General features: G+C 40.6%; 3 protein-coding genes across 6 annotated transcripts in view; 1 reads left to right on the top strand and 2 right to left on the bottom strand.

Annotated features, from left to right (window-relative positions):
- LOC138192042 (phosphatidylethanolamine-binding protein 4) overlaps positions 1 to 848 on the bottom strand; it is a 50,518-nt gene extending 49,670 nt beyond the window's left edge. The window contains exon 1 of the mRNA XM_069139210.1: positions 772 to 848. Within this exon, the coding sequence (XP_068995311.1) occupies positions 772 to 774 (3 nt within the window). The 5' untranslated portion in view covers positions 775 to 848. The remainder of the gene's footprint in view (positions 1 to 771) is intronic.
- Positions 836 to 11,119, bottom strand: LOC138192040 (rho-related BTB domain-containing protein 2-like). Of its 3 annotated transcripts, XM_069139206.1 has the most exons (11): positions 11,035 to 11,119; positions 9,044 to 9,245; positions 8,787 to 8,890; positions 8,510 to 8,695; positions 7,422 to 8,362; positions 7,209 to 7,327; positions 6,374 to 6,524; positions 6,186 to 6,274; positions 5,302 to 5,407; positions 4,651 to 4,863; positions 836 to 858 (listed from the first exon to the last, which is right to left on the bottom strand). In XM_069139206.1, the coding sequence occupies exons 1-10, from the start codon at positions 11,094 to 11,096 to the stop codon at positions 4,658 to 4,660; spliced, it is 2,166 nt and encodes a 721-aa protein (XP_068995307.1). In that variant the 5' UTR covers positions 11,097 to 11,119; the 3' UTR covers positions 836 to 858; positions 4,651 to 4,657. The 3 variants fall into 3 exon arrangements, with proteins under 3 accessions (XP_068995307.1, XP_068995306.1, XP_068995308.1); XM_069139205.1 differs by lacking the exon at positions 836 to 858 and having other exon boundaries at positions 950 to 4,863; XM_069139207.1 differs by lacking the exons at positions 836 to 858; positions 11,035 to 11,119 and adding an exon at positions 10,829 to 11,026 and having other exon boundaries at positions 950 to 4,863.
- Positions 11,120 to 11,239: 120 nt separating this feature from the next.
- Positions 11,240 to 16,625, top strand: ido1 (indoleamine 2,3-dioxygenase 1). 2 transcript variants are annotated; one of them, XM_069139209.1, is made up of 12 exons: positions 11,240 to 11,329; positions 11,445 to 11,531; positions 13,912 to 13,985; positions 14,474 to 14,569; positions 14,649 to 14,768; positions 14,898 to 15,016; positions 15,117 to 15,131; positions 15,222 to 15,321; positions 15,469 to 15,586; positions 15,667 to 15,718; positions 15,810 to 15,958; positions 16,051 to 16,625. In XM_069139209.1, exons 4-12 carry the CDS (start codon positions 14,504 to 14,506, stop codon positions 16,440 to 16,442), a joined length of 1,131 nt encoding a protein of 376 aa, XP_068995310.1. In that variant the 5' UTR covers positions 11,240 to 11,329; positions 11,445 to 11,531; positions 13,912 to 13,985; positions 14,474 to 14,503; the 3' UTR covers positions 16,443 to 16,625. The 2 variants fall into 2 exon arrangements, with proteins under 2 accessions (XP_068995310.1, XP_068995309.1); XM_069139208.1 differs by lacking the exons at positions 11,240 to 11,329; positions 11,445 to 11,531 and having other exon boundaries at positions 13,637 to 13,985.
- The last annotated feature ends 7,893 nt before the right edge of the window (positions 16,626 to 24,518 follow it).

The raw sequence follows: 24,518 nt of genomic DNA, 5'->3' as shown, positions 1-24,518 counted from the left end.
GGATTTAAAACATTTGGGGGTATTTTTACATTTAAAACTTAAAATGATCTTTGCTGATTAATCTCTTGCGAGTTAACTAATCATTTGTAATCATTAATCACCAACTCTTTTTTTCTTTTTTTTAATGCTAATTTCTATCTTATTTTGACACCTGACCTCACCTGTTTGAACTAGATGACACATCAGCAGCACCGCAACTCACATGACAGGAACAATCATTGTTTTCATTCAAAAGAAGTTGGTTTATTGTATTTCTGATTACTGTCACTGTTCAAATACAAAATACAACGTGTCGTTAAGTCTGCTTCAACTGTGTGGTCACGCGCTATATACACAATATGCCTCGGGCGGAGTTAAATCCGGTTCTGTGACACACACACACACACACTCACACACACACACACACACACACTCACACACACACTCACACACACACACACACACACACACTCACACACACACACACACACACACACACACACACCAGTTAGTGTCATTCCCTTCAGATGTGCATTTCCTGGTGACAAACTTTTGCTACATAAACGTGATTCCCTCTCGACTCCCGAAGAAAAGGCTACTTCCATAACATAAATGAAGCCTTCACTTGACTTGGCTTGTTTATATTTAGGCAGGGTATCATATTGTGCACGTCGACAAGGCGCAGTTTATACAGCTGACACGCAAGCAGACGTGAGATAAAACTACACACCAGACTGACGGTACTCGAATTAAGCATTAAGGTAAATGCATTTGTTTTGTCGTAAACATTACCATCTCTCAAAAGTTGTCCACTTGTTTTGGCTGCCGGTTTCTTCCTCTTCTTCACGCGCTGTTGCTGACGGTGCCTCTGCGCAGGAGCTGGATAATGACGTAAGACCACAGACTGCAGCTTAAGACGCTGCGAAACTTTCACATGACGTCACTAAAAAAACAACAGACCCGAACTGCACATGTTTGCTGCTTGTTTATTTAGTAAATATTATTTACACATTTCCAAGAACACATGCTACAGAATTTCAGATTTACAGCTCCTAAACCATAAAAACAGCTCTTGAGAACAAAAATAGCCGGTGACGTCGGAAAATGTCAACCAGGCTTTGAACACTGAGAAACATTCAAGTTTTTTTTTCTTTTCACATATTTGTTTTTTTTGTTTTTTTTCTTTCTTCAATTTTCAACCATTTCTGAACAAGGCCTCTTAAACTATGCAGTAGTGATTGTGCAGCATATATAATATATTCCTGGTGCTGCTAAAGCTCCCTTTGGTTTGTGCTTCTCTGCAGCTGTGATATTAGCACCCAAATAGGGAAAAGGGCCCCAGTGACAACTTCATTGTAATTTATGATCCAATGTTTTTTTTTTTCTTTTTATATATTTTTTTACCTGATGTTATCAACTAATCTAATGATGTTGCAATAGGCCTACCTTCTAATGCCATTTGAATAGAACCTGGTGCTACAAAGCAGTGCAAGTTTGTAGTTTCAAAGTGAGACATTACAATATGTATATTACAAAAGTATCTATGTTAAACTATGCACTAGCTTGTATCAATTGCTATGCCAAGTTTTAATTGCAGACGTTATCACACAGTATATATTTACAGGTTTGAGTTACTATCTTACTTCCAATGTCCACTCCGTATCAGTATTTTGTAACTATGTAGACTCAAAAATTTGACTCATTAGCATAAAGAAACTTGAAAATAATGACAAACTGGAAATCCCTGCATTAATTTTATGGTTAATGTCACAAATTGATGGTTTGACGTTTGTCTCGTGCGGCCTGGATTGAATCTTTAATTAGTTCTGTGTTTCAGCTTTAAAAGGACATAAACCCTAATCAGTGTTCAAACTAAAGCACACTCATCGGACTCCTCAAATCACACACCGACTGATTGCTTTACATCCAAATTATGGATTATGTACATTTACAAATAAACACACACACACGCACACGCACACACAGCCTAGAGAGCACCATGGTAGCTTAAGATATAGCAAACAAAACTAGTGACCACAGTAACACTACATTCAAACCATAAACTACAGTATGCTGTACATTAAGGCATGAGGTGTTGTTGATGCAAAACATCAGCAGAAGATTCACTGAGAAATGCAATGCACTGAGGAATGAAATGTATGTCTATGAACTTTATCAGTCACACCACCAAGGCAAATTATAACAATGCAGACCCTCCTGCTGTTCACACAAAACTGTATTTTGTGTGAACACGTCATTATCTATTACTCAAATGGTTTAATGAATGAAAACATTAAGAATTAGGATAAAGCTCTCTCTAAAAGAGTACAATGTTTCTGTAGGTGCATCCATCTCCCAATGTCTGGCCATGTATGCCAAACGATCTGACCAATTAAGATATTTAAAATTACAGTCCCTATGTTTGATTAGCAGCAGACGATTTAATGGAATTGAGGACAATTTAAAGCTACTGCTTAGAGCACCAGCACTTATCTATATGTTACAATTTAAATGACCACAAATACACGTAATCTATTTTGGCGAGCCCCGTTCATGCAGTGTAGATATTAGGTCAGGAGTTAAAACGAGCAAGAAATTGTTTTTTGTCACTGAATTGATTCATACCACTTACTCATTTTAAGCTCTTTGTTGGGCTCTAAATATCCATCTAGTCAAAAACATTGCAGAAAAGAAGAACCAATCATGTGCAGGATTAAAGCAAGCCTTTCTTTAACATATGCTGCGAAACAACAATGCTGCAACCAGAATTTACTCTTTAGATAACAACAGCGTGTGTTATGGATGTACCATAAATCTTTATAATGTCTTTTTAATGTCTACTTTGCACTGTAATCCTATTTTACTATTAGTAAAGTGTTAATTAGAACTGCCTGTAATTTGCATGTATACTACACTATATAATAGATGTAACTGGAGGTCAGCACAATGAGTATTCAGTTATTTGAGCAGTTTGTAGCTGCACAGTAAATAAATGTAAGTCAGAGAAGTCAAGTCTATATTCAGCACATATTACTCAGTAATACTGTATGATTCTGCTCACTGCCTGCAGTGCACAAGTTTAGGTAACAGCACGTTAAAGTGATGCAAGTTACTTGCAGTTCATCTAATATTTTATACAATTTACAATACCACCCATCGTCACTGAGCACCATGCCGGCAAATCCAAATAATGCTGCAGCCAATCCTACAATCAACAGTAGATGACAGTCTTGAACATATACTGTGAGGTGTGCAAAACAAATCAAGCAAAAGGATTTGATCTAACCCTCTTCACAACAGTTTGGGAAACATTTGAAATATCTTGGTCTCGTATCCTCCCCAGTTCGTTTTTTAAAATCTGCTTCAGCGCGTCGTGACACCACACAGTCTTTAGTGCCATTCATCTGGATGCTGCTACTGGAGGTTCTTGTTTGTGTCTCTGTGGAGAAGAGTCCAGAAAGTGCTCGAAGAGTGTAGAAGAGTATGGACGGCTTCACCCAGGTGTGAGGAAGCCACCTGCATGTACAGGTCTTACGTAGCCAACAGCAGACAGTCAGGGGGCTTTCTCTGATCAGCTGAGATAAATCTCTAAAGGCCAAATCACCACTAGTGATAGATGCATCGCAGTCACAGAGGGATGATAATGTCCATGCGGTCACTTCAGCTCTGGAAATGCTGCTATTCATTCTGAGATACATTATGTGTTGCTTTCAAGGATGACAGTGAATACTGAACGACTCAGGAAACGTGTGCGCGAACAAATCTAATCAAGCGACACATAGGAGATATTAGTGGTCTGGTTTGTTTTGCTGGTATTTTACAGAAAGTTCAAATATTTTCTTTGATTTGGGATCTCAGGACACTGAATGCATTCATGTCAACTCAAGCCCTTTTGTGACAATAAGCCACAAATCAGAAGATCACAATACGTCTGAGTGTGTCCAGACTCACATCACTTTTAGCTGTGCAAGCTGTACACAAACATTCAAAATTAGAATGAAATAAACAAAAACAAAATAAACAGGAGTAGAAGTTGCCTGTATTTTCATTTATGCATACATGATCATAATAAGTATGGTTAGAATGAATGACTCCAATTACTGACTCCAGGAAGCCATTCTATTGTTACATCCTGTTGATGAGATAATTCGGTACACACAGTTTGGTAGATTGTACAAACACTTAAGGGCAAAGTGTTATATCTCTGAGACTTAAGTTCCGTGTTGAGTTGCTGGTTGTTGCAGCTGATAAGCAGCACTTGGTTATCAGTTCACGTTAACTGATGATAATTATGACCACAGGTGGAATGTTCCGTGCCAGCAGAGTCCGATTTTTAACACTTAAAACTTATGTTAAAACATATAACAATCCATGTGAGTTGATATTTTGCACAAGTTACACTGTGCCATTTGTCAGAAAGGTTCATATCACTGAGGTTTGAGTCTCATTTATAGTGAGCTGAAAATTGAAGGAATAAAACTCTTTACTTTTAGCCAGATTGAGCTGACCATGCAAACCTGGAGGGTTGTTTGACTGCGGAGGCAAACAAACAGGAGGAGAAAGTGTGTGCCTGAATAATAGGGGTGTACCTAGCTAGCAGTGCTTATCTTCTATTGTATCTTTTACAACTCGCATCCACACTGATGTACTCCAGAGTGGACCTGCCCTTACCACTTTGTCAGATGACAGCAGATGAGCCAGACGAAGGAGAGTTTGAGTTCGGGGAGGAGGGAAGGTTCCAGAAGAGCCACTTGCGTTTACATTGTCGTCTCTGGTACAGGTAGTCCTCCTTGTCGCGCTCTTTGCGTGCTCTTTGGTAGTGGTCATCTTCTTTCAGGTACCACACAGGTGGCCAGCGGTGTTTCTCAAAGTATTCTTGGGTTTCTGTATCAGAACAAACAGTTTCAGGAATTTGAAAATGGCCTGTAGGACTTTCAACTGTCCATTTTCAATAATATTTTCCCCCACACACAGACTGACTACATTTCAACTAGATTACAATTATTTTTTTTTAGACAACAGAAGGACCAGATGATACACTTGTCTCTTTAGATTATTGATCAAACCGGTACAGTGTGGGCAGTGACTGTTAATTTTAGGACTTCCTGACTACATAATTAAATAATTAGTCTTAGGTGAAATGGGTCCACTGACTTTAATCTTCTTTCACAGAGTTTTCTTTAATTGGCCAACTTTCGAAATGGCCGCAGAAGAGACACACATATTGATGTCTTTTTTTTTTTTTTTGCCATACTGTATCTCAGGTTCGTGTTCAGTATGAATGAGAGGGCATTGAATGTTATGAGTGTGAGAGCAGATCACCTGTAGACTTGGCCTTCATATCTCGGGGAAACTTGCGGCAGACGCTGTTGTAATTGGTGCAGATGTGGTGAAGACACCAACCAGTCAGTTGTTGAGCACCATGGAACTGTCAACACACAAAATGACTGTCATTTTTGGTGGTTGACCAGTTTAGTACATGACAAGCTTTGTTTAGTTTTGCTGTTGCTTTGAATGTAGAGATCTCATTATCTGAGCTAAGACCTTCATTCTTTGATCCTTAATAATCTGCTTGGCCAGGTGGTCTTTATCTAAATCTTTATATAATTAGTCGGCTGCACTCAGGAGCTTCACTTTAATCTACTCGTTAGCGTTAGCATACTAATTTTAGCATGCTGACATCAGTATAACAAGTGACTACAGCTGTAGGTGACGAAGATCAGATGAAAATGAGTGGTTACATATGACCAGGGACCGTGATAACCCTTTGGTGCCACTAAATACTCCTTTCCTTACGAATTCAATTTAAATTGCATTTTTGTGTTTCAGAAATGAATGAGATTGCTGCAAAATGACCATGTGGCCCGGTTTGCAGACCATAGATATGACACTGATGAGCCAAAAGGAAAATACACTAAGAAGCCTGAGTCTGAATGATAGGATGATTTTAGGTGCTGACTCCTATGTTCTAAATACCCATTGCTCTAAAAGATAATTTTCCATTTATTTTGTCAAATGATGATTGCAGTCTAAGAAAACGGTTTCTTTGGCCCCACCTACTGGGTGTAAATCTTATTTCAGCTTCCAGAGTAGTTCTCCCTGATAAATGCCCTCATTAGAAAAAAAAAAAAAATCCAATTTGCTAAAGTATTAAATTAATGCTTTAAGTGTCGCCCTTGTTTAAGGTGATTGACAGGTGATACTACCTGGGCCATATCTAAGTACACCAGCACATCTCCATCAATGTCAGCCCCCATCATCGCTGCCTCTGTCAATACTGTCACTGTGTAGAGTTCTGAAAGAGACATTAAAGCTGGTCACTGCATGCACCGACTTGGCTTTGTGTACAACAATCCTGCAGTTTACAGGGCAATAACTATTCCAAATGTAATACCTGTAAGTGCAACCAAGTGGGGGAGGCAAAGACGATTGGCGAGAACAATGAGCTCCATCGCATCCAGGTCAGACCGAGAACAAAACCGCCCCGTGTAGAGATATTCTAGCACAGCTCTCATACAGCTGCGGGTTGTGTTTGGAAACAGCACCTTAGAAACAGGAACATACAACAGAGTTGTGACATAAGAGCTTTAAGGATATTGCTGGTTTGCATTTAAGAGAAAAGCTAGAAGAAATCAACTTTTCAGTTTTGTATTTTCATGATTTGATGAAAATAGAATTAAAGAAATTTAGAAAATTTGAAATTTTCAGATTTTCTGCTGCAGCAGCAACAATAGAAGCAAACATGACATACATCATGTGTCTTAAAATGTTTCAAAGATTATAACTGGTCAGTGCAGATAAAAAAATATCTCTGGAGGGCCATCTGATTATTTGAAATGACAGTATTTAAACTTCAAACTACCTGCAGAAGTAATTCTTCTATTTCATGTATTATTATTCTTTAGAATTATCTTCTGACAAAGTAGAAAACGTAACAGAGCTGAGGGAACTACAGTATGTTTTGACCACAAAGCCAGCTTTATTCTATTACAGATTTGCAATCCTCTAATTAAATGATTCTTCACACACAGACCACATCATCTGTTGTTACTCTACCTGGGTCAGTACATGTATTGATCTTTGCAACACCTTTGTGCTATTTGTAATTATAACATAATTAGACTTTAAATGCTTTATGAATCCACTGGCAATAAAAATATATATAAATACTGGTGGAAATGTTGAACAATGTGGAACACAGTACTAATGTTAGTCTGCACTTGACTTACCTCTTTGGTGCAGCTCTCCACAAAAGGCCCGCCAAACATAGCTGCCATCCAGTCACAACTAGAGATGAGTAAAGGCTTGTGGGCCATAATAGTTCCATCATCTAGCTTGAATACTACATCTGCAATACAAATGTTAGACACTTTACTCACACCTGCATCCAGTCTATTTCTAGCAGAACGTATGAGAAAACATGAGTAATGATTTTCACTCACCAGAAAAGGTGCCTTTGGCCAAGCACTCTTTGACTCGGTTTGTGCGCCGTACATGGAAGGCTTTGGTGATTTCTTGGTTCATGAAGGCTTCATTGTTAAGTATGTTTGCCACCATCATGCGCAGGTCAAAGACCTCCAGCAGCTCAGCAATGTGTGCAATGTGCATTAGCTCTTTCTCATTCTCGTCTAGCTGACCGGTATACAGGTAGCGAAGTACTGCTCTAAAAGGACCGAGCTGCATGGACTGGTCCATGTGCACGACAGTCATGGGCCTGGGGCTGTATGTTAGAGGGTCGTCCACCAGGTCATCCTGAATGCTGACGAAAGCTCGGCTCCACGAGGAGAGCAGTTTGCTCCGCCGGCCCCCCTCAGAGTCTTTCAAGGTCCCATCACTAGTACAGGCCCTCAGGTTGGCTCTTTCTCCATCATCGCTGCTCTCGCAAACATCAAAGCTAGCAGCACGCATCAGCAGCTCTCGGCCAGAGAGAGGACCACGTGAGGGCCTTTCAATCTCTTCCTTTTGTGTTTCCATTATGAAGAGGTCATAGAACTTTGAAGAGGATGTCGCCAAGTATATCTTGTGTGCAAAGATTTTCTGTCGCTCCTGCAGGACCAGGATGACGTCAGCACAGTGTGGGTCCTCCAGAAGACCGACTGGATGCTCCTCGGTGGTGGTTGGGGGAGGAGGCACAGTGATTATAGGTGGGGGAGGTTTCGGTGGCAGGAAGGGCGCCTGAAGGAGAGGCCGCTGAACATTTCTGAGGTGAGATTTCCAAAACTGCAGGTGACGGCGTGAGATGAGTGCAGCTCGGATAGCATTATCAAAGACGTCCTTGACTCCAAACTGTGCAACAACACTGGTTTCATAATATGGCACTCCCAACTCTTTGGCCACCTCTCGGCCTTTCTCTGGAGGAAGTATCTCATTGGATTTAATTGGTCTGAAAAACAAGGAAGTATATCAAAAAAAAGTCCAGGTAATAGAAAGGAGTAAATCAAAATAAATCTCAAAACAATCCCCGACTTATTTCTCTGACATAAAACTAACTCTTGTATACACAGAGAGACAGACAGACAAGTCCCAGTACCTAGCTAAAGGCCTCCGAGCCCTGTTCACTGCCTCAAGGTCCGCATAGCGCAGGTCCAGCTGACAGCCTACCAAGATGACAGGAGCACGGGGGCAGAAGTGCTTGATCTCAGGGTACCACATGGTCTTCACATGGTACAGAGAGTTGGGGTTGGCGATTGAGAAGCAGAGTACCACAACATCAGACCTGAAAGAAAGCCACACGGGAGATTCTCCTAACTCAGACAGCACCAGAGAAAATACTGGTAGACAAGCAATGTATTTTTAAAGCAACTCACCTGCCATATGCAAAACGCCGGTCCTTATGATGGTCTCCAAAAGTATCCCAGAGCCGAAGGGACACGCTGACGTCATCCACTACATCTCTGGAGCGCTCTAATACCTACAAAGACATACTTTATTTAACCACCAGTTCCTGTACCTGAGTGACAGCAATGCTAAAAGTACAAATAATGCACTGTTTTCACATATATAGGCTTATTTATTTAATAAACATGCAGGTAATCTATGTTAAGTTATTAACTTTCATTCTCACCTCTTGGCATACTCTGTATTGGTCGATTGCCCAGACTGTGGGCACATGTGTGGCGAGTAACTGGTACTGAGTAAGGGTGGCATTGCAGGCCCGTGCGCAGATGAGGCGGGTCTTTCCAACTGCATTGTCACCTACCACCACACACTTGATAGTTTCAACGTTTGGCCTCTCATAGTCCATATCAGAATCTGTCAACTGGGATCTGTCGAAATACACAGATACACAGAAAGCTGCATTAGCACCGGAAGTCCTAAGCTATCGTCTTTAACACTCCAAGAATATAAGTCAATACAGACACTGACTAGTCTTCATCTGCACTGCTCATCCTGCCTGCAGAGCTATCAATGGATGGTCTCGTGACTTCCCCTGCCCATTCACAAGTTCCCTGTCCTTGCTCCCGATATAGAAACAAATTTAAGTGACCAGCAAACAAAAAGGAGCACACTTTCTTAGAAATAGACTTTACAGCCCACCAGTGCTGCAAAATAATACAGCAGTTTTAACCAGCTTTGATCAAAGGTTAAAGAAAAAGCACATTCATTTTAAAAATAATTATTTATCTGCTATGGCTTAATGAAGGCTGACACAATCCTGATATCTCTATTCAACCATCTGCAAGCCTAAAATTCCCCTCCTTGTTTTTTTTTTTTACTACAATTTAAAGTAACCTTACCTTAAAGCTTCACTCATCCCAGCCTTAATATATTACAATGAATACACGATATCTGACATGCATGCAATATGCCTTCATTAAATGGAGGCAATAGGTAAACAGACTATTTCTGTCTCTTGAAAATGGTGGCGGATGATTTAGGTACCCGGACTGGTTTCCAAGGGAACTGTGATCCGTGTCAATGTATTACAGCCTATATCATACAATCTTTTATGTATTACACGGATGGTCATTAAATAAGTGTGATTTAAAAATAGTGATTTAAAAAAATTACTTATATATACAAAGGCAGTACCTAGTCCTATAACTTGTGCCACCACAGCACAGAGCAGGACATTAAACTCTGTCCGCAGTCTTAAACTTAAATCATGCCATGTTTGACTTGCAGATCCAGAGCTTACACGTTTAAACACCAGACAACCATTTGCGTTTTAACCCCATCCTCCGCCTTGAAAGCATCACAGCTCTGGGAATCGCAGCCTTCCATCAGGATGCATACTTAGATTCTGAGCTAGTACCTTCTTATGAATGAGGTCAGCTAATCCTGCACCAGCCTGGACCTCAAACTACACATTATCAGTATGAGACCTACCCATAAAAAAAGCATCACTTTTGGTCACCAAAGGACTCTCTATGATACTATAAGAAAAACTGTATTCATCTCGTATTACAGCAAGAATTGCACCTTATATATTTTGACAATGCTCCATTACTATCACGGGTTACTATGATTTTTTTTTTTTTTTTTTTTTTTGTCACATGCAGCAGCCATTCATAAAATCAGCTTTTCATTGACTGCACAATCTGCATCCCCATAGGCCGGGTGTCACCTCTTCTAAGGCATATGCAGTACGTCTAAACAACTGACAGTGTGACCTTAGGCTGGGCCTTAATGACACTATAGAGATACACCGCCTTTAAAATTGCTCATTCATATGCCCTTTCCTGTTACAGTCTACACTGCGCAACTCTCGGATTAATTCAGCATTTTTTTTAATACGGCTAAATATTCTACACAACCCATACAGTGCCCCGAGTCTATCATCTTAAATACAGAGGTTTTAAAAAAGCTTGCAGAAATAACAAAGATGATAAAATTGTGCATATCCTACCAGAAGGACCGAGCAGTCCCTCCACCACCGAGACACTAGTCATGAGGCTCTGCTGCATTACACGTTATGTAACGCCCCGTCACTGACTCTTGAGCCTGTTTATCTGGCGCCGAGTGCATCGCAAAACCCAGCGAGAAGGAATTAAAGAAAAAAAGAAAAAAAAAAACTCGATTCTCGCGGTTATAAATGCAGTCAGCGCTCCTTACCGCAACATAAGGAAGTGCCGCATCGGGTTGGTCGATGAACGCGATAGAAAGCAGGGCTCCATCGGATGCGGCTCGCACCTGACGGCCGCTGGTATTTAACTTCATCTTCAAGGCAAGGTGAACGAGGCTCGAAAATAGCCGCGGCCGACCGCGGATGTTTCAAAGGGAAGTCCTCTGGATCAGTGCGATAAGTCCGATTGCATTGACAAAAGGGAAAACAGGAACGCTGAACTGAAGTCTGTCGGTGCGTTGCAGAGCTGCAGCCCTGACCGACATGGAGCCACCTCCACTTACTGTAAGGCCTCCGTAGCTAATAATAGGCAGGCGCACAGACGAAAAAAACAAAAAAACAAACCCATTCATTACAAAACACTGATCCACTTTAAAGTCGCACAAATCTCATTCCACAGCTCCTTAGCAGGCGGAGAGGCCTCCAGTCCAGCACGAACAGGATTTCAACCTCTAACTTAACGGAATCTGGACTCTACATCGCACAGGTTACAGTTTATTTATTTTTTGAATGTGATTAAGACAACAACCGTCGAGGATAAATTCAGTGAGCACAGGACCGTGTTAGACTTCAGCATGAATGATCAGCTCCCTGAGTAGTGTTGTAACCAGGGGCGGGTCTACTAGTTTCAGTTGGGACAGGTGGGGCTCATTCAGAGGAGACAAACCAGTGTTTAACATGTGCTTGCATGTATGCATAATACAGTATAGTCCACACACCTAGTGGTTCCATGTATGATATGACAAAATTTCAAAATCAGGAATGAGCGGACAAAGAACAGAAGTGTCCGATTGGACCCATGTCTAAAAATAGAGCGTAAAAAAATTAAAATGCAATAATAAAAACTGTTGTATTTTATAAATACAAATCAGCTCGTCATTTGTTTGACTAATGTGTCTCTTTGAAAATTGGGCGTTATGGTGGTGCAGTGCCCCTTTACTGCAGTAGTAAAGTATCACAGTAGATCTTATTTCATTATAGGTTCAAATATATTAAACTGAATGACAGATTGCAATCAACACTGTTACCTGGATTATTTTTCTCCCCAAATTACTGTCTCACATGGACAGCTTCTTTTTCTCTCTTAGATATTACTATTCTAGCCAAAATCTCACAGCGTTGCAGTGTTTGCAGCTTTTTACTCAACTTTAGACCAAAAAGTTTTGAATTTACTATGAATCACTGGTTTCTGTGACAGTAAATCTGTTCTCAACACTGTAAACGAGTTCAGTAAACTTGAAAAGAATTTAGTGAGTGCCACCTTGTAATTATTGAACAGGTTACTGAGGTAAATTTACTGCATTTAATTCTTATTCATTGAGGTTGTCACACATTAGTAAGTAACATTACCCAAGACATTTATTGATACAGCCTTAATGATTATGAAAATGTCTCATAACAGTGTATGGACACAAAGCAATGGCTCTTACTGTAAGTAAATATAGTATTTTGTGCCATTGTAGTTACTTACATTATAAATAATAAGCTACTTACCACTCACAGGTGCTGACAACCATTGTGTACAAATGGTATAAGAGAGAGTTTTTGCCACCTTGGATATAGCATTAGTTTCCATTCCAGAACACAACAGCCCAGGTTATTTTATCTTCTACCCTTCGTCTCTGTGTTGAACAATGCATTCCAGTGTTTGTACAACTTAATTTTATTCCAGCACCACAAGGACCAAGTTACAGTTGACCTTCATGAATGCAAATTGTATTCTACATTAATGCCAAAGCTGCAATGCAGTTGTTGTGAAAGAAAGGCCTTAACTTGTGAAACTGATTCAAACACGGATTATTTCGTGACCCTTGAAAAGATTTTGTTCCACTTCTATTTTAGTCAATCATCCCAAATGACCACTGACAATTCACAAATGCAAATGATGGTGTTTTGGAGCTCTGAATGATACAGAAGCAGGACAGTGACATCTCTTTTTTTGTTGTTGTAAATATACACTATTCAGTCTGTATTTACTCCTGCAGTGTTCAGTCTGCTCCACCAGGTGAGGCTGACAGTCTAAATTTCAGTCCTGAGCATTTATAGACAGAGCAAAGAACCTACTTCAAAATAAAAAATAAGCAGAAGAATAGTATGTATGAAAACAAAAATGATGAAACTATATTGATATATATGTTTTTATAGAAATGGTCTTTTAGACACAGTTCACTATTGCAGTCAATCACTCATAAGGAGAAAGAAAAAAATTGTGCAACTGTTAGGCATCTGCTTGCATAAAAGGAACCTCCAAAATCTTAATCCAAACTTGAAACACAGGCAAGTAAAATTTACCAAAATATATACTGATGAATAAAGATGAGATTTGGTGTCAGTATGTGACACCAGTCATAGGACTGGATAGAAATACAGGAAGCGTTGGTATTTCTCTTTTACTTGTGTTCTTAGAATTCTACTTTTTTAAGATGTGATCATTAATCCACTTTTTTTTGGAATAAAAAAAAAAGTCCAAGAAAACTGCATTTGCCAAATGCAGATTTTTCCACAGGAGCTATAATTTTGATAGAGGTCTCAATTGTTATAACAATTGTTATTCTGCTTTTGTAAATGCAGCATATTAAAAATTCCTTGTTTTCTTTTTTTTTTTGCATACTTGCCTGATAACCTAAAAAAGCAATACAATCACCGTGCAGCATTCACAACATGCAAAAACCTCTGAGCTACATTTTACTAGGAATTGTGCAACAGTAGAAATCGGGAATATATGTTGTGCAAGCAACAGGTACAGTTGAAGTGAACCCTGTGCCAGAGTCCAGTCAGGTTAGGGTCTCCTGAACTGCTCAAATAGTCAAATGATCATTGCTGTCTTTGGGTTTGTATTGTTTTCTCTATGGCATCTGCTGAAACAGACTGCAAAGCTCCGTTCTCTCTGGACTCCTATCATGTCTCTGAGGAACTCGGCTTTATCCTTTCTGAGCCTCTGGTAGGTGGGAAAAAGTCTTCCACTTTTTTTTGTCTTTTTTTTTCAGCATTACACAGGCAGTCACAGTGAAATGCAGCCTGCCAGGAAACAACAGTGTCTGGCTGCTATTCAAGACATTACTTTGTATTACTGTAGAAATTACCACTGATTCTGATTCTCACTTCGGCAGACACATAAAATGGTGATCATAGTTTAGCTGTTATAAAACTGCGAACTCACTGATTGTGGTATTGATTGAAACCAATTGACGGAGCCGGTCTGAGAATCGGCGTTGCTCATGTTTGCATCGAGCATTAAACTTTATTCCTACAAGCAGAATTTGTTTGCAGAAACATTTTATTTCAAGCCTTTGCCAAGTCTAAGGTCACTGTGCATAAAGCCTTCCTTCCATCACTTGCATCTGTGCACTGTTCAGTCTTATTTTGTTTTGCCATGTTAATCAGCATTTTCTTACCAATGCACACTGTGCTGAAACTTCACATTCCTAGGAAGAGCTTCCACCTTACTACCAGCCATGGATGGATATTGCCCTGCGAGTCCCAGAGCTTGTGGTCGTGCACAAGTTGCGCCCCCATATAAACAAGGTAAAAGGGGACAATAAACTGACAAGGAGAGGTCGCTGTGTTTATGGAGCCACGGTTGAGAATTGTTATTCCTGTCCAGATGCCACTGCTGAGCAGCAAGTTTCTGCAGAAGCACAGAGAGTTACGGTTGGCCCACTTGGCCCTCAGCATGATGACCATGGGTTATGTCTGGCAGGAGGGAGAGAACGACACAGTGGAGGTAACTCTGTGTCGGACAATTTTTCTTTTTGTCATATTGAATCTTTCCTTCTGTCTTTCCTTGACTGCCATAAGTTGCAGTATACAATTTGTATGAATGATTTTCCATTTTTAATAATCTTCTTCTAAGACACTGCCATGTAACCTGGCTGTTCCATACTGGGAGGTGTCACAGCGCTTAGGACTTCCCCCAGTTCTCACTCATGCAGATGCAGTGCTGGCTAACTGGAGAAAGAAAGATCCAGAAGGGTAAGACCCTGAATATGCAGCAAGTGGTTTGATCACATACCACATGACATAAATCTTCCCTGTTTCTTTTTCATGTCCATATGTCTATCTCCTGTGCCAGGCCTTTTAACATGGAGTGAGTACATTTTTGTTTTGTTCCTTCACACATAATGTTCCATAATATTGTAATATATGCTAAACTTACTGGATCACTTGCATCACACAGGAACCTGGAGTTGCTGGTCAGCCTCCCAGGTGGAGAGAGTGTCCGAGGCTTCTTCATGGTCACTCTGCTGGTGGAGCTGGCAGCAGTTCCTGCACTGAGGGTGAATATGTATTAAAAATAACTCAATTCACATAATATGAATTTGTGAAAAATCTGCAGGTTTAACTGTCTTTGAATTGTTGACTTAAAACTATAAAAGCTACCAGCATTAAATTGAGAATGTTTCAGACAAAGCCCTGTGTTGCAGAGCATTCCCACTGTGGTCAATGGGGTGAGGTGTGGTGACACTGAGGCTGTGGCCAGAGCCCTGGAGGACATCAGCCATTCTATACAGGACATGACCGATGCACTCAAACTGATGCAAGGTAGTGACTCAGACATAAACTTCATTATATTAAAATGTATTCTGTGAACAAGTGTTTTGATTCATGTTATTTTTCTTAAGTGTATGTGGAGCCTTCAGTCTTCTATGGCATCATGAGGATCTACCTGTCTGGGTACAGAAATCTGTTTTTATGTTGTCATGAGTTATTAATCATTTATTTGTTCAGTGAAACATGTTTTTAAAATGTGTATACGCATGCATAGGTGGAAAGACAACCCTTCCATGCCGAAGGGTCTGGTTTATGAAGGGGTCCAGACAGAGCCAATGGAGTATTCAGGAGGGAGCGCTGCAGAAAGCAGTCTGCTGCATTGCTTTGATGAACTTCTGGGAGTCAAGCATGAAGCAGAAAGTGGTGAGATGGCTGCTAAGTTGTCCAATAAATGGTTACAACAGCGCTGGAGGTGAATGCTGTGTATTCGCTCTGATGACACTGACTTTTTTCAGGTTCCTTTCTAACCCGCATGAGGAACTACATGCCACCAGCTCACAAGCAACTGATCCAGGATATCTCTTTGCAACCCTCCCTGAGGAGTTTTGTCCATCAGCAGGCCAGCGAGCACCTAAACCAGGCCTTTCATGTCTGCGTCACAAAACTGTTGGCTTTGCGCAGCTACCACATCAACGTTGTCAGCCGCTTCATCACCATGCCTGCTGCCCGTGCCCGACAACTCCGCAACCAGAGCCAGGACTCAGAGAGGGAGATGATAAGCAGAGCACCCACAGCCCTGGAGGAGAGGGGAACGGGTGGCTCTGGACTAATGACCTTCCTAAAAACTGTGAGGGACCAGACAAAAGATGCCCTCCTGCCTGAGACAAGCAAAGACACATTACACTGATATGAAGATACATCACTGAGGATACATGTACAGTAAACCAACTCTGATTACTTTACGCACAATATTGTATATGTCATTAAAAAGATGAGAGTGCAAGGCCTCTGTTGCTTGTCTTAAATGGAGCTTGTTGTGTCTGTAAATAAACCTCAGCTGAGGACACATGAGTGATACCCATCATTCAGTCCAAACCACAATTCAAACCATTGCTGTTATTTTCCATTACAATTCAACCACTAATTCCTGCTTTAATCTGAACTGGAATGCAAAAAAATCCATCCGATATCTGTTCCAGACCCTCTTATCTACAAGACATTTGGACATTAGACGGCTACAGTCTTTACTAAACCCCCTTACTTTTGGAGAGATTCAGTTCAAAATGTATTTCAGAAATAAGGGCGGTTTGTCTTCTACACCTTGAAAATGTGGCAGCATTTATCTTTTATTATCCACTAAGGTTATTGATACTGGTGTGAAAGTAAAAATAATAAGTGACAGAAGTTTTTCAGTTGTTGATCAAATTATCAGGTGAATATATAAAAGACTGCAATATTTCATGAAGCCATGGTAGGGCACTAAAGGGCAGCTTTATAACTCAAACCAAGGGAAGGCTTCACAGAGTTTGTCTTTCAAAAGCAGTAACAGTGAGCAAAAGCTGAGTGCACCAAAGGCATGCAAGCCACTGATTTACTGTTGTCAAGCAGAACTGACCTGATAATAATAATTTAGTTATCATTAATTATAGTCATTTGAAGATGTATTGAAATTGACACTTCGCACCAAAGTATCAACAGGCTGGAACCTGACCTTTCTGGCTCAGAAAATAATCATCCCTTTGTTGCAACTCAACTCTAAGATGCTGATTCACGATGTGGTTGTCATGTCGAAGCACAATGCACAATGTAGTGCAGGGATGCATCACTTATCAGACTGGTTACCTCAACTCTTCTGCCTTCCTCCTCCAGCCCACATCCAGCCCTCACATGCCCCACTATACTTCCTGGACGGAGTGTGTGGAAAACCCTGTGCGATGAAGGGATGGATTGTGCCATGAACGGCTCATCTTTTTTAGCTCATCTCCGCTGGTGTTTCATTACAACAACAGCCTTGTGAGATCAGATAAGACAGATGATGTGGCAATTAGACATGACGATGTCCCCCAACCTGAGCCCTCTAATCTATCTTGTTCTTTTCACATGCTGGTTAGCAGGGAAGATAAAAGAAGAGCAAAAGAGAGAGAAAACCGTTACACAAAGGCTTTTGGGGAGTGCATGAAGCCAAAAGTGTGAGGCCATTTTATTGTGACGAATGCAGAGCACACACCTACAAAGCACAAACCAGGCAGTCATTGGGTTGGAGGTCATTCGTGCTGTTGCTCCACTCAAACTGAGACACTCAGATGACCTGAGAAACAGTTCCTATAAAACGACAGGGAGACCTGAGGTGAGGAGGTGAAAGGTGAACAGAAACTACACCGAGTTGGAGAGAGATGTGTGGCAGGGAGGACAAACAGTGCGTTCACATCACAGTGATCTGATTAGAGCCCTCTTTCACAGCCAAAGAAAATAATCCCTTTCCTTATTGAGGACTCCCTGACAACCCAGCAGTAAACACAAGCCATCTCTAAGGATGTCTTCATTGTGTAGTCGGGGCTGGGCCTCCACGGCCACTGAAGTTTCACCGTGAAACATGTGGCTGGTTTCAGTGTGGAACATGACACATGCATATGCACACACCTGCCTTACGACTCATTTGTATTGAATTGATCATGTTGTGAGTTGTATTGCAATATGAAGGTGTGTAAATTGTCAGTTTTTATATTATTATTAAGTCTATTTTGGATTGAATCTTCCTAAGGAATTCACTACAAATGTACTGTTAGAGTTGAGTATTAACTTTCCAAGAAAATACGGTCAAGAATGAACTCAGCAAGCAAAATATGTGATGTTCCGCACGGCAAAGGGCATCTGGAGTGGCTCTTGTTTTCTTGAAATCTACTCAAACATCCATATTCCATCTATCAGAGCTGACAGGATTACAGATGAGGGTTGTCTTTTTGGTAAGACAATCGGATAACTGTGCCTCGGTGGTTAACCACAGGATATCCTGGATTCTGTTATTTCAAATTTAATTTACAATACTGCTGCTTACCTCAAGCCAAGCAAAGCCAGGACCTTTTCTCACCCTGTGAATGAGCAGCCTCGATGGCAGCAGGGAGGGACTGATTGTCTTTGGCGTGCACATGTCGGGTGTTGCTGGGAATTATGGGCCGTGTGTGCAGCCCAGTAGGTGACCGGGTGTTTCTTCCACTTTCCACTCATCTTGACTTCAGTATCTTTGTCAAACATCTCTGTGCAAACACCCACAGGTCAGACACATCTTCGTCATCTACTGATGGGACACACCCTCCGTTTAACTGTTTTGCACTCTATGCAAAGCTGTTTTACCAACTGGGAAAAGTGTGGCCGCAGATCTCCAGGGAACTGAAAAGTCCCAGGCCAACTCACTATCATTTGTGTCTACATAATTTGACCAATTGAAATCTTGTAGGAAATTTCCACCACTGAAGTAGAACATCAATCATGTCAAAAAGCTTTGTCTTGTAGAATGAGAGAAACTGCTTAAATATTTTCAAGTAATTATTAATCAAGTGTGTCAAGTACTTAAGATGCAGAATACCTCTGGAAAAGTAGAATTATTCCATACAAAAAATAACACAAGGCTGAAATCATCAATCATTTTAATTATCAAAAGGCCTGGTGATTTATTTCTTCAATAGCTGATTGACTTTTTAAGTCAATAAATTGTAAGAATATAATGATAAATAGTCCACATTATTCCAAGAAGCTCAATATTGTACCTGCTTCATGTTCAGTTTAACTACCATGGAAAACTACATAGCACATCTGAAAAGCTATTACTTGAGAATTGTTTTTGCATTTTTCCTTTAAAATGATGATCAATCTATTATCAAAATTGTGGCTAATTGATTTTCTGTAACTTCAATAAATTACTTAATTAATGAATTTCTGGTCTGGTGTACTGGTTGGTTTCTGGATGCCTGGGGAAATGATGACATTTACAGAACAGAGGCACAACAACAGCTCTTTGTTTGTCCTCTTGTCTCTTGTTCTATACTTTTTAGTTTTAGGGTGGAAATCAGCACCCTGATTCGCCCTCCTGTATGATATCGATTTGGTGGCCTGAGCGAAAGGACTGAAAGAAAGTTGTAACAGTTTAAAGGTTTTTCACCTATAGTGCTCCAAATAGCTCTCATTGTGATCACCTCCAGACTGGTGAATCATCTTAGTACCTTTATTGGGAACGTTTCCTTAGAAGTCTCTCTAAACACAAGCAAATGTAGTAGAAATTCACTCTGTTGTGGGTTTTCGGACAATAGTCACAGTTAAACAAGACATCCACCTCATGTTTCACCTTCTCTGTCTTTGATATCACTTTTTTCTCTCCGTATATCACTTGTGCGGTCTGTTAGAGCAGGTTAAAGGCTTTTGATGTAGTCATCTTACAACAGCTTTATCACTTCCTGCCCACTGACTCAACTGAAACGGCATGCTCACATGAAAAAGGAGGAAAAAAGAAGCTGTCATGATCACAGCCTCTTGAAAGGCCGCTTTTCAGGTGTAGAATTACTGTTGTTGCAAGTGTTGATGATCCAGCTCAGGTGATATCACTGACTTGACAGGAAAGCAGACGTCACATTGCAGCCTTTATTGCTCCAAGAAAAAGGCTTGTGACTTTTTGCCTCCAGTGATGCTGGGAAATGGTGTATTTTATGCATAGTAGATGGTCTCAATTTTGTATCTGATGGATATTTGTGTTCTCTCCTTGAAGGCCTCGGATTTCCAGTTTAGCTGGGTAAACATAAGAACAGAGGTAATAAATCTTTAAATAAGACCAGAGTACTGTGGTACTTTGAGTATACATCAGCTAGGGATGGATCACAATTTTTGGATTTTAGTCATTCAAAAATGTACAAAAATTAAAAATAGGTTATGCAGCAATGACCTTCTCTTATTTCCCTCGTTTTTTACCAGTTACCATTTAAATGTTATGACTTCCACGTGGCGGTAATGCACCTCAAAGCTGTTTGACAACTGCCATTAAACAACAAAAGAAGAACGTGACTACAGGGGTCCAGTAAAACGTGTGTGGCACTGTGAGATTAGATGCAGTACAAACAGCAGAAACATGCAAAGATTACGACAACTGTGGAAAAGTTCTGTGGAACTACTTTAAAAAAAAAAAAAAAAGAAAAAAAAAAGAAGAGCAGTGCAAACTCTGTCAGAAGTTCTTCAAATAATAGTTAAACAGTTCCCCAGTGAAATGCCCACCCCTGATACCAGCATGCTTACATGCTCACAATGACGGTGCTGAAGTTTGTCAGGTGTAATGTTAACCATATCAGCTATCTACAGCATTAAAAACACAAAGTACAACTGAAGCTGATGTGATCACGTTATTTTTATCGAAAGTGATGGACAATTTGAAGTTTTAATTTTATGACGGTGCTCGACGAACGTCTGAGCCAAATTCTCATCTGCCAAGACATTTCAATCAAAACCACAAATGTGAGCCTGCTGGTGGAGCTGGAGGAAAAGTCAAAGGACTAACAAACTCATTAGGCTACGTTGTCAAGCGGCCATGAGTTTCAGTACAAAATTTCACGGTTTTCCATCCGGTTATTGTGCTTAGAAACTTTCCAGGGTTAGAATACTGTCCTGCAAGACACTCACACTGGATTGACCTCCACCATTGCCAGCTTACTGACATGTCCCCCTTTATTTTTGACCTCCTTCAAATAAATACACCAATTCAACAGATTGATTACTGTGAAATATCCTTTGACAAGGTTAATGAAAAAAAGAAAATGGCCAGCACAAACTGTAACCTCAGTGATCTGCTTAATCCTGTCATTGTCTTTTTGCTTTGTTGTGGCGGTTGGCTAGACGGTGAATTCAAGAGACATGAATAGTTTTAAAATCTGTGAAGACATGTTATGTACACTGTGACTTCTAGAGACAGAGAAGTTGAGGTCAGGCTTGTTAAAAGGTACAAATAAATATGACTCATTTATAAAAGTTTGAATACGTTGCTGTGCAGTTTATTTTGAGCTTTTTAGCATTATATTCAGTAATTGATGATTTTTATTTGAACTGATAATAATTCAGTCAACTGAGGTAGTTAAAGTGCTGTCCATCTATCTAATTAAACTGTAGTTAATGTGAAAGTTTCCACAAAAAATTACAACAGCCTGAAAGTGACCGTTAAAGCAACACTTTGCAGGAAGACTCACGGTGACCAAAATTGCCTCAGTTCAATTAGACTTGCTGAATGGTTTCCTGAGAGACTTCGACCGCACATTTTAAATCTGATTTTGATGGCTGCTAGAAGAATACATGACATTCAGATGGTTTTCCTCACCGGATTAGTAGAAGCCCACACACGTCACAGCCTTTTGTCTTAAAGGTTAACACAACTTTGAGCTGTGTGACAGGGAATACAGCTCAACCTCTCACCACTGCTGACTCACTGCAGGCCCTGCCAGGTGCGAATAAGACAACTGTGTGATCCCACACACATACTCCCACATGTGAGCGCACACAGACACACACACACACACACACATGCAAATGGACTTAAATGAGCAGACACACGCCATGCCCAAATGATGCATGCATGCACGTGCAGACACAGCCCCGCACTCCCTCTGACCTGCAGACAGAGATACTTTGTGTGCGTGTGTTTACTTCCACTTTCCCCACTTGGCTTTCCCCTCATGCCACACTATTGTCCTCCTCTCTCTCGCTCTGCTGATTGACTTCCTCTTCCTCTGAGTTGTCGCTAATGTCACCTTCCCTGCTGGCGCCCACACACTCATGTTATCAACAGCTTTTCATCCGAGTTACAAAAATACAGGAAGTTTGCCGGGGGTCTCCTGCATGGAAAAGAAAAGTCCATCTCTCCCTGTCAAACACTCCCATGTATTCCATGATATATACAGAGACACACTGCATGATTAGGGGCCCATGACCATGCTCAGGGGCACAGTAGGTGTTTGAAGATAACACCAGTAACCTCAGGAACTGGAGATGATACCTGCACTGGGATGTTCACACCTCTGTATTCAGGACTGGACGTTTGCCGCAGGTTGAGTGACAAGCCAAATCCGTTACACAGTTATACGGACTAAAATAGCCACAAAGTGGAAGATCAGATTTCATTGGTTCATAAAGGCTTCCAAGCAGTGAAAATAAAAATACTGTAATTCACTACAAAGTTCTGTTAGTAAATGGGCAGTGAGAGAAGAGAGAGTCTTTCTTCCCAAATCCTGCTGCCTTTCAGTCATGGACATTCTGTACTGCGATTTTTGGACACAGTCTAGTTTGCTTTTTCTGCATGGGATAAAGCTCATTAATCCACACTGATGATGGCTTTCTTATGTAAGAAAAACTGGGACTTCCTTTGGAGTACAGCTACTGAAAACAGAATGAAAATTCTGCAATGGTTGTCTAATTCCAAACTTCCCAGTAAAAACATTCCACCTCCTCCCGGGCGAGATCCGGACTTGTTCGCTTGCAGAGCCAAGGCAGGGCGGGAAGGGGGGGGGGGACTGCTGTAGTAAGGGGACAAGCTGGAGACAGACGGGGTCATGCAGGTGGGAGGAATGATCAGGTGCAGCTTACAGGCCTGGGAAGACTACTGACATGAGATGCAGCACTGTTCTAACATGGACAGGATATGCAGACATGTTTACCGTGTCTGCCAGACACAATTGGTCAAAAGACAGGACAGGATCTTAATGTGCCGTAACTCAACAATAGTAATGCTGCCTTACAAATAGGTGAAACAAAACGGCGGTTCCTACAACAGGCTGCAACATTCAATTATCTGCACTGCCCCTCTTTTACCAGTTTCTCATTGATTATGTCCACAACACTTAAAGACTCTGCTGGCATCCCAGAAATCCTGCTTTGTTCGTGCAGATGTTACGACTGAAGAAACCATGTTCAAACTTTTATGCCGAACCACTGATGCATGACAAACCTGTTTGACTTTTTAACCACCTGTGAGGAAAACTGAAGTCACGGTGTCCTTGGCAAGCTCTCAGATGAGTGTACTGAAGTGTAGTGTTGAAAACGTCTTTGGTGGCCAAGTTGGTATCTTCTTTCAAACATCCCATTAAACTGATGTTTTTTACAGAGTCAGTTACTCTTTTTGGAAAGCTCTTTTATGCAATTTTTTTTTTTTTACTAATGAAGATAAGTAACTTGACTGCACAGTAGCAAAAAAGCAGTCAGTATCTCGTGTGACCACAATTGGCTCTGATGGTTATTCCTACAATCGCTCGCTCTCTTAAAACTTGTGACATTGGTGGCATTGTGTGGTTCCGTTTCAGAGTTGCCTTTTATTGTGGCCAGTCTGAGGCACACCTGTGCAATAATCATGCTGTTTGATCAGTATCTCGATGTGCCACACCTGTCAGGTGGATGGATTGTGTTGGCAAAATTGAAGTGCCCAATAATACAGATTTGAACAAATTTGTTCAACAACATTTGAAAGAAATAAACCTTTTGTGTGCATAAAAGAAGTCTTGGATTTATTTTTATTTCAACTCGTAAAAAATGGGAACAAAAACAAAAGCGTTGCACGGATATGACATTGATGATTGCCTTGACAGATTACCTTGAGTAAAATGACAGTTTTCTCTCGGTTTAAACATTGTTGGATAACGTAACTTCACAACTCAAAATATATGATGTAGGTATAGTCTTTTTATAGATTTTTGTGCAAAAAAAAGTTACATATCACGCCTTTAAAGCAACCATTCTAGCTGCTGTGATATTGCTAATATTAGCATGCTAACATTCTCACAGTAACAGTGATGATGTTTAGTGGGTTTCATATTACATTGGAAACTAACACAGATATCATCATCGATAACGCGGATAGGATTTAATTTGGTAATTATGTTAAGACAATATTTTGCAACAAATTCAGTTCAGTTCAGTTTCATTTATGTTGTTCCAAATAAAAAAAAAAAAAAAAAAAAAAAAAAAA

The sequence above is a fragment of the Embiotoca jacksoni genome, unplaced genomic scaffold (assembly GCF_022577435.1).
Source record: "Embiotoca jacksoni isolate LCO1_2020_lvr unplaced genomic scaffold, fEmbJac1.0.p SCAF_8, whole genome shotgun sequence".
Taxonomy (NCBI): Eukaryota; Metazoa; Chordata; class Actinopteri; family Embiotocidae; genus Embiotoca; species Embiotoca jacksoni.
This window is presented reverse-complemented; position numbering and strand designations above follow the sequence as displayed.

Bases quoted from the DNA above. Each gene is read 5' to 3' on its own strand.
- LOC138192040 (XM_069139206.1), bottom strand. From the start codon at position 11,096: ATGGAGCCCTGCTTTCTATCGCGTTCATCGACCAACCCGATGCGGCAC. The intron at 9,246-11,034 runs GTAAGGAGCGCT...GTATTTCGACAG, and splicing joins CGGCACTTCCTTATGTTGCG to ATCCCAGTTGACAGATTCTG. The intron at 8,363-8,509 runs GTACTGGGACTT...CTTGTTTTTCAG, and splicing joins GCTCGGAGGCCTTTAGCTAG to ACCAATTAAATCCAATGAGA.
- ido1 (XM_069139208.1), top strand. From the start codon at position 13,893: ATGGCATCTGCTGAAACAGACTGCAAAGCTCCGTTCTCTCTGGACTCC. The intron at 14,570-14,648 runs GTAAAAGGGGAC...ATTCCTGTCCAG, and splicing joins TGCGCCCCCATATAAACAAG to ATGCCACTGCTGAGCAGCAA. The intron at 15,959-16,050 runs GTGAGATGGCTG...GACTTTTTTCAG, and splicing joins CAAGCATGAAGCAGAAAGTG to GTTCCTTTCTAACCCGCATG.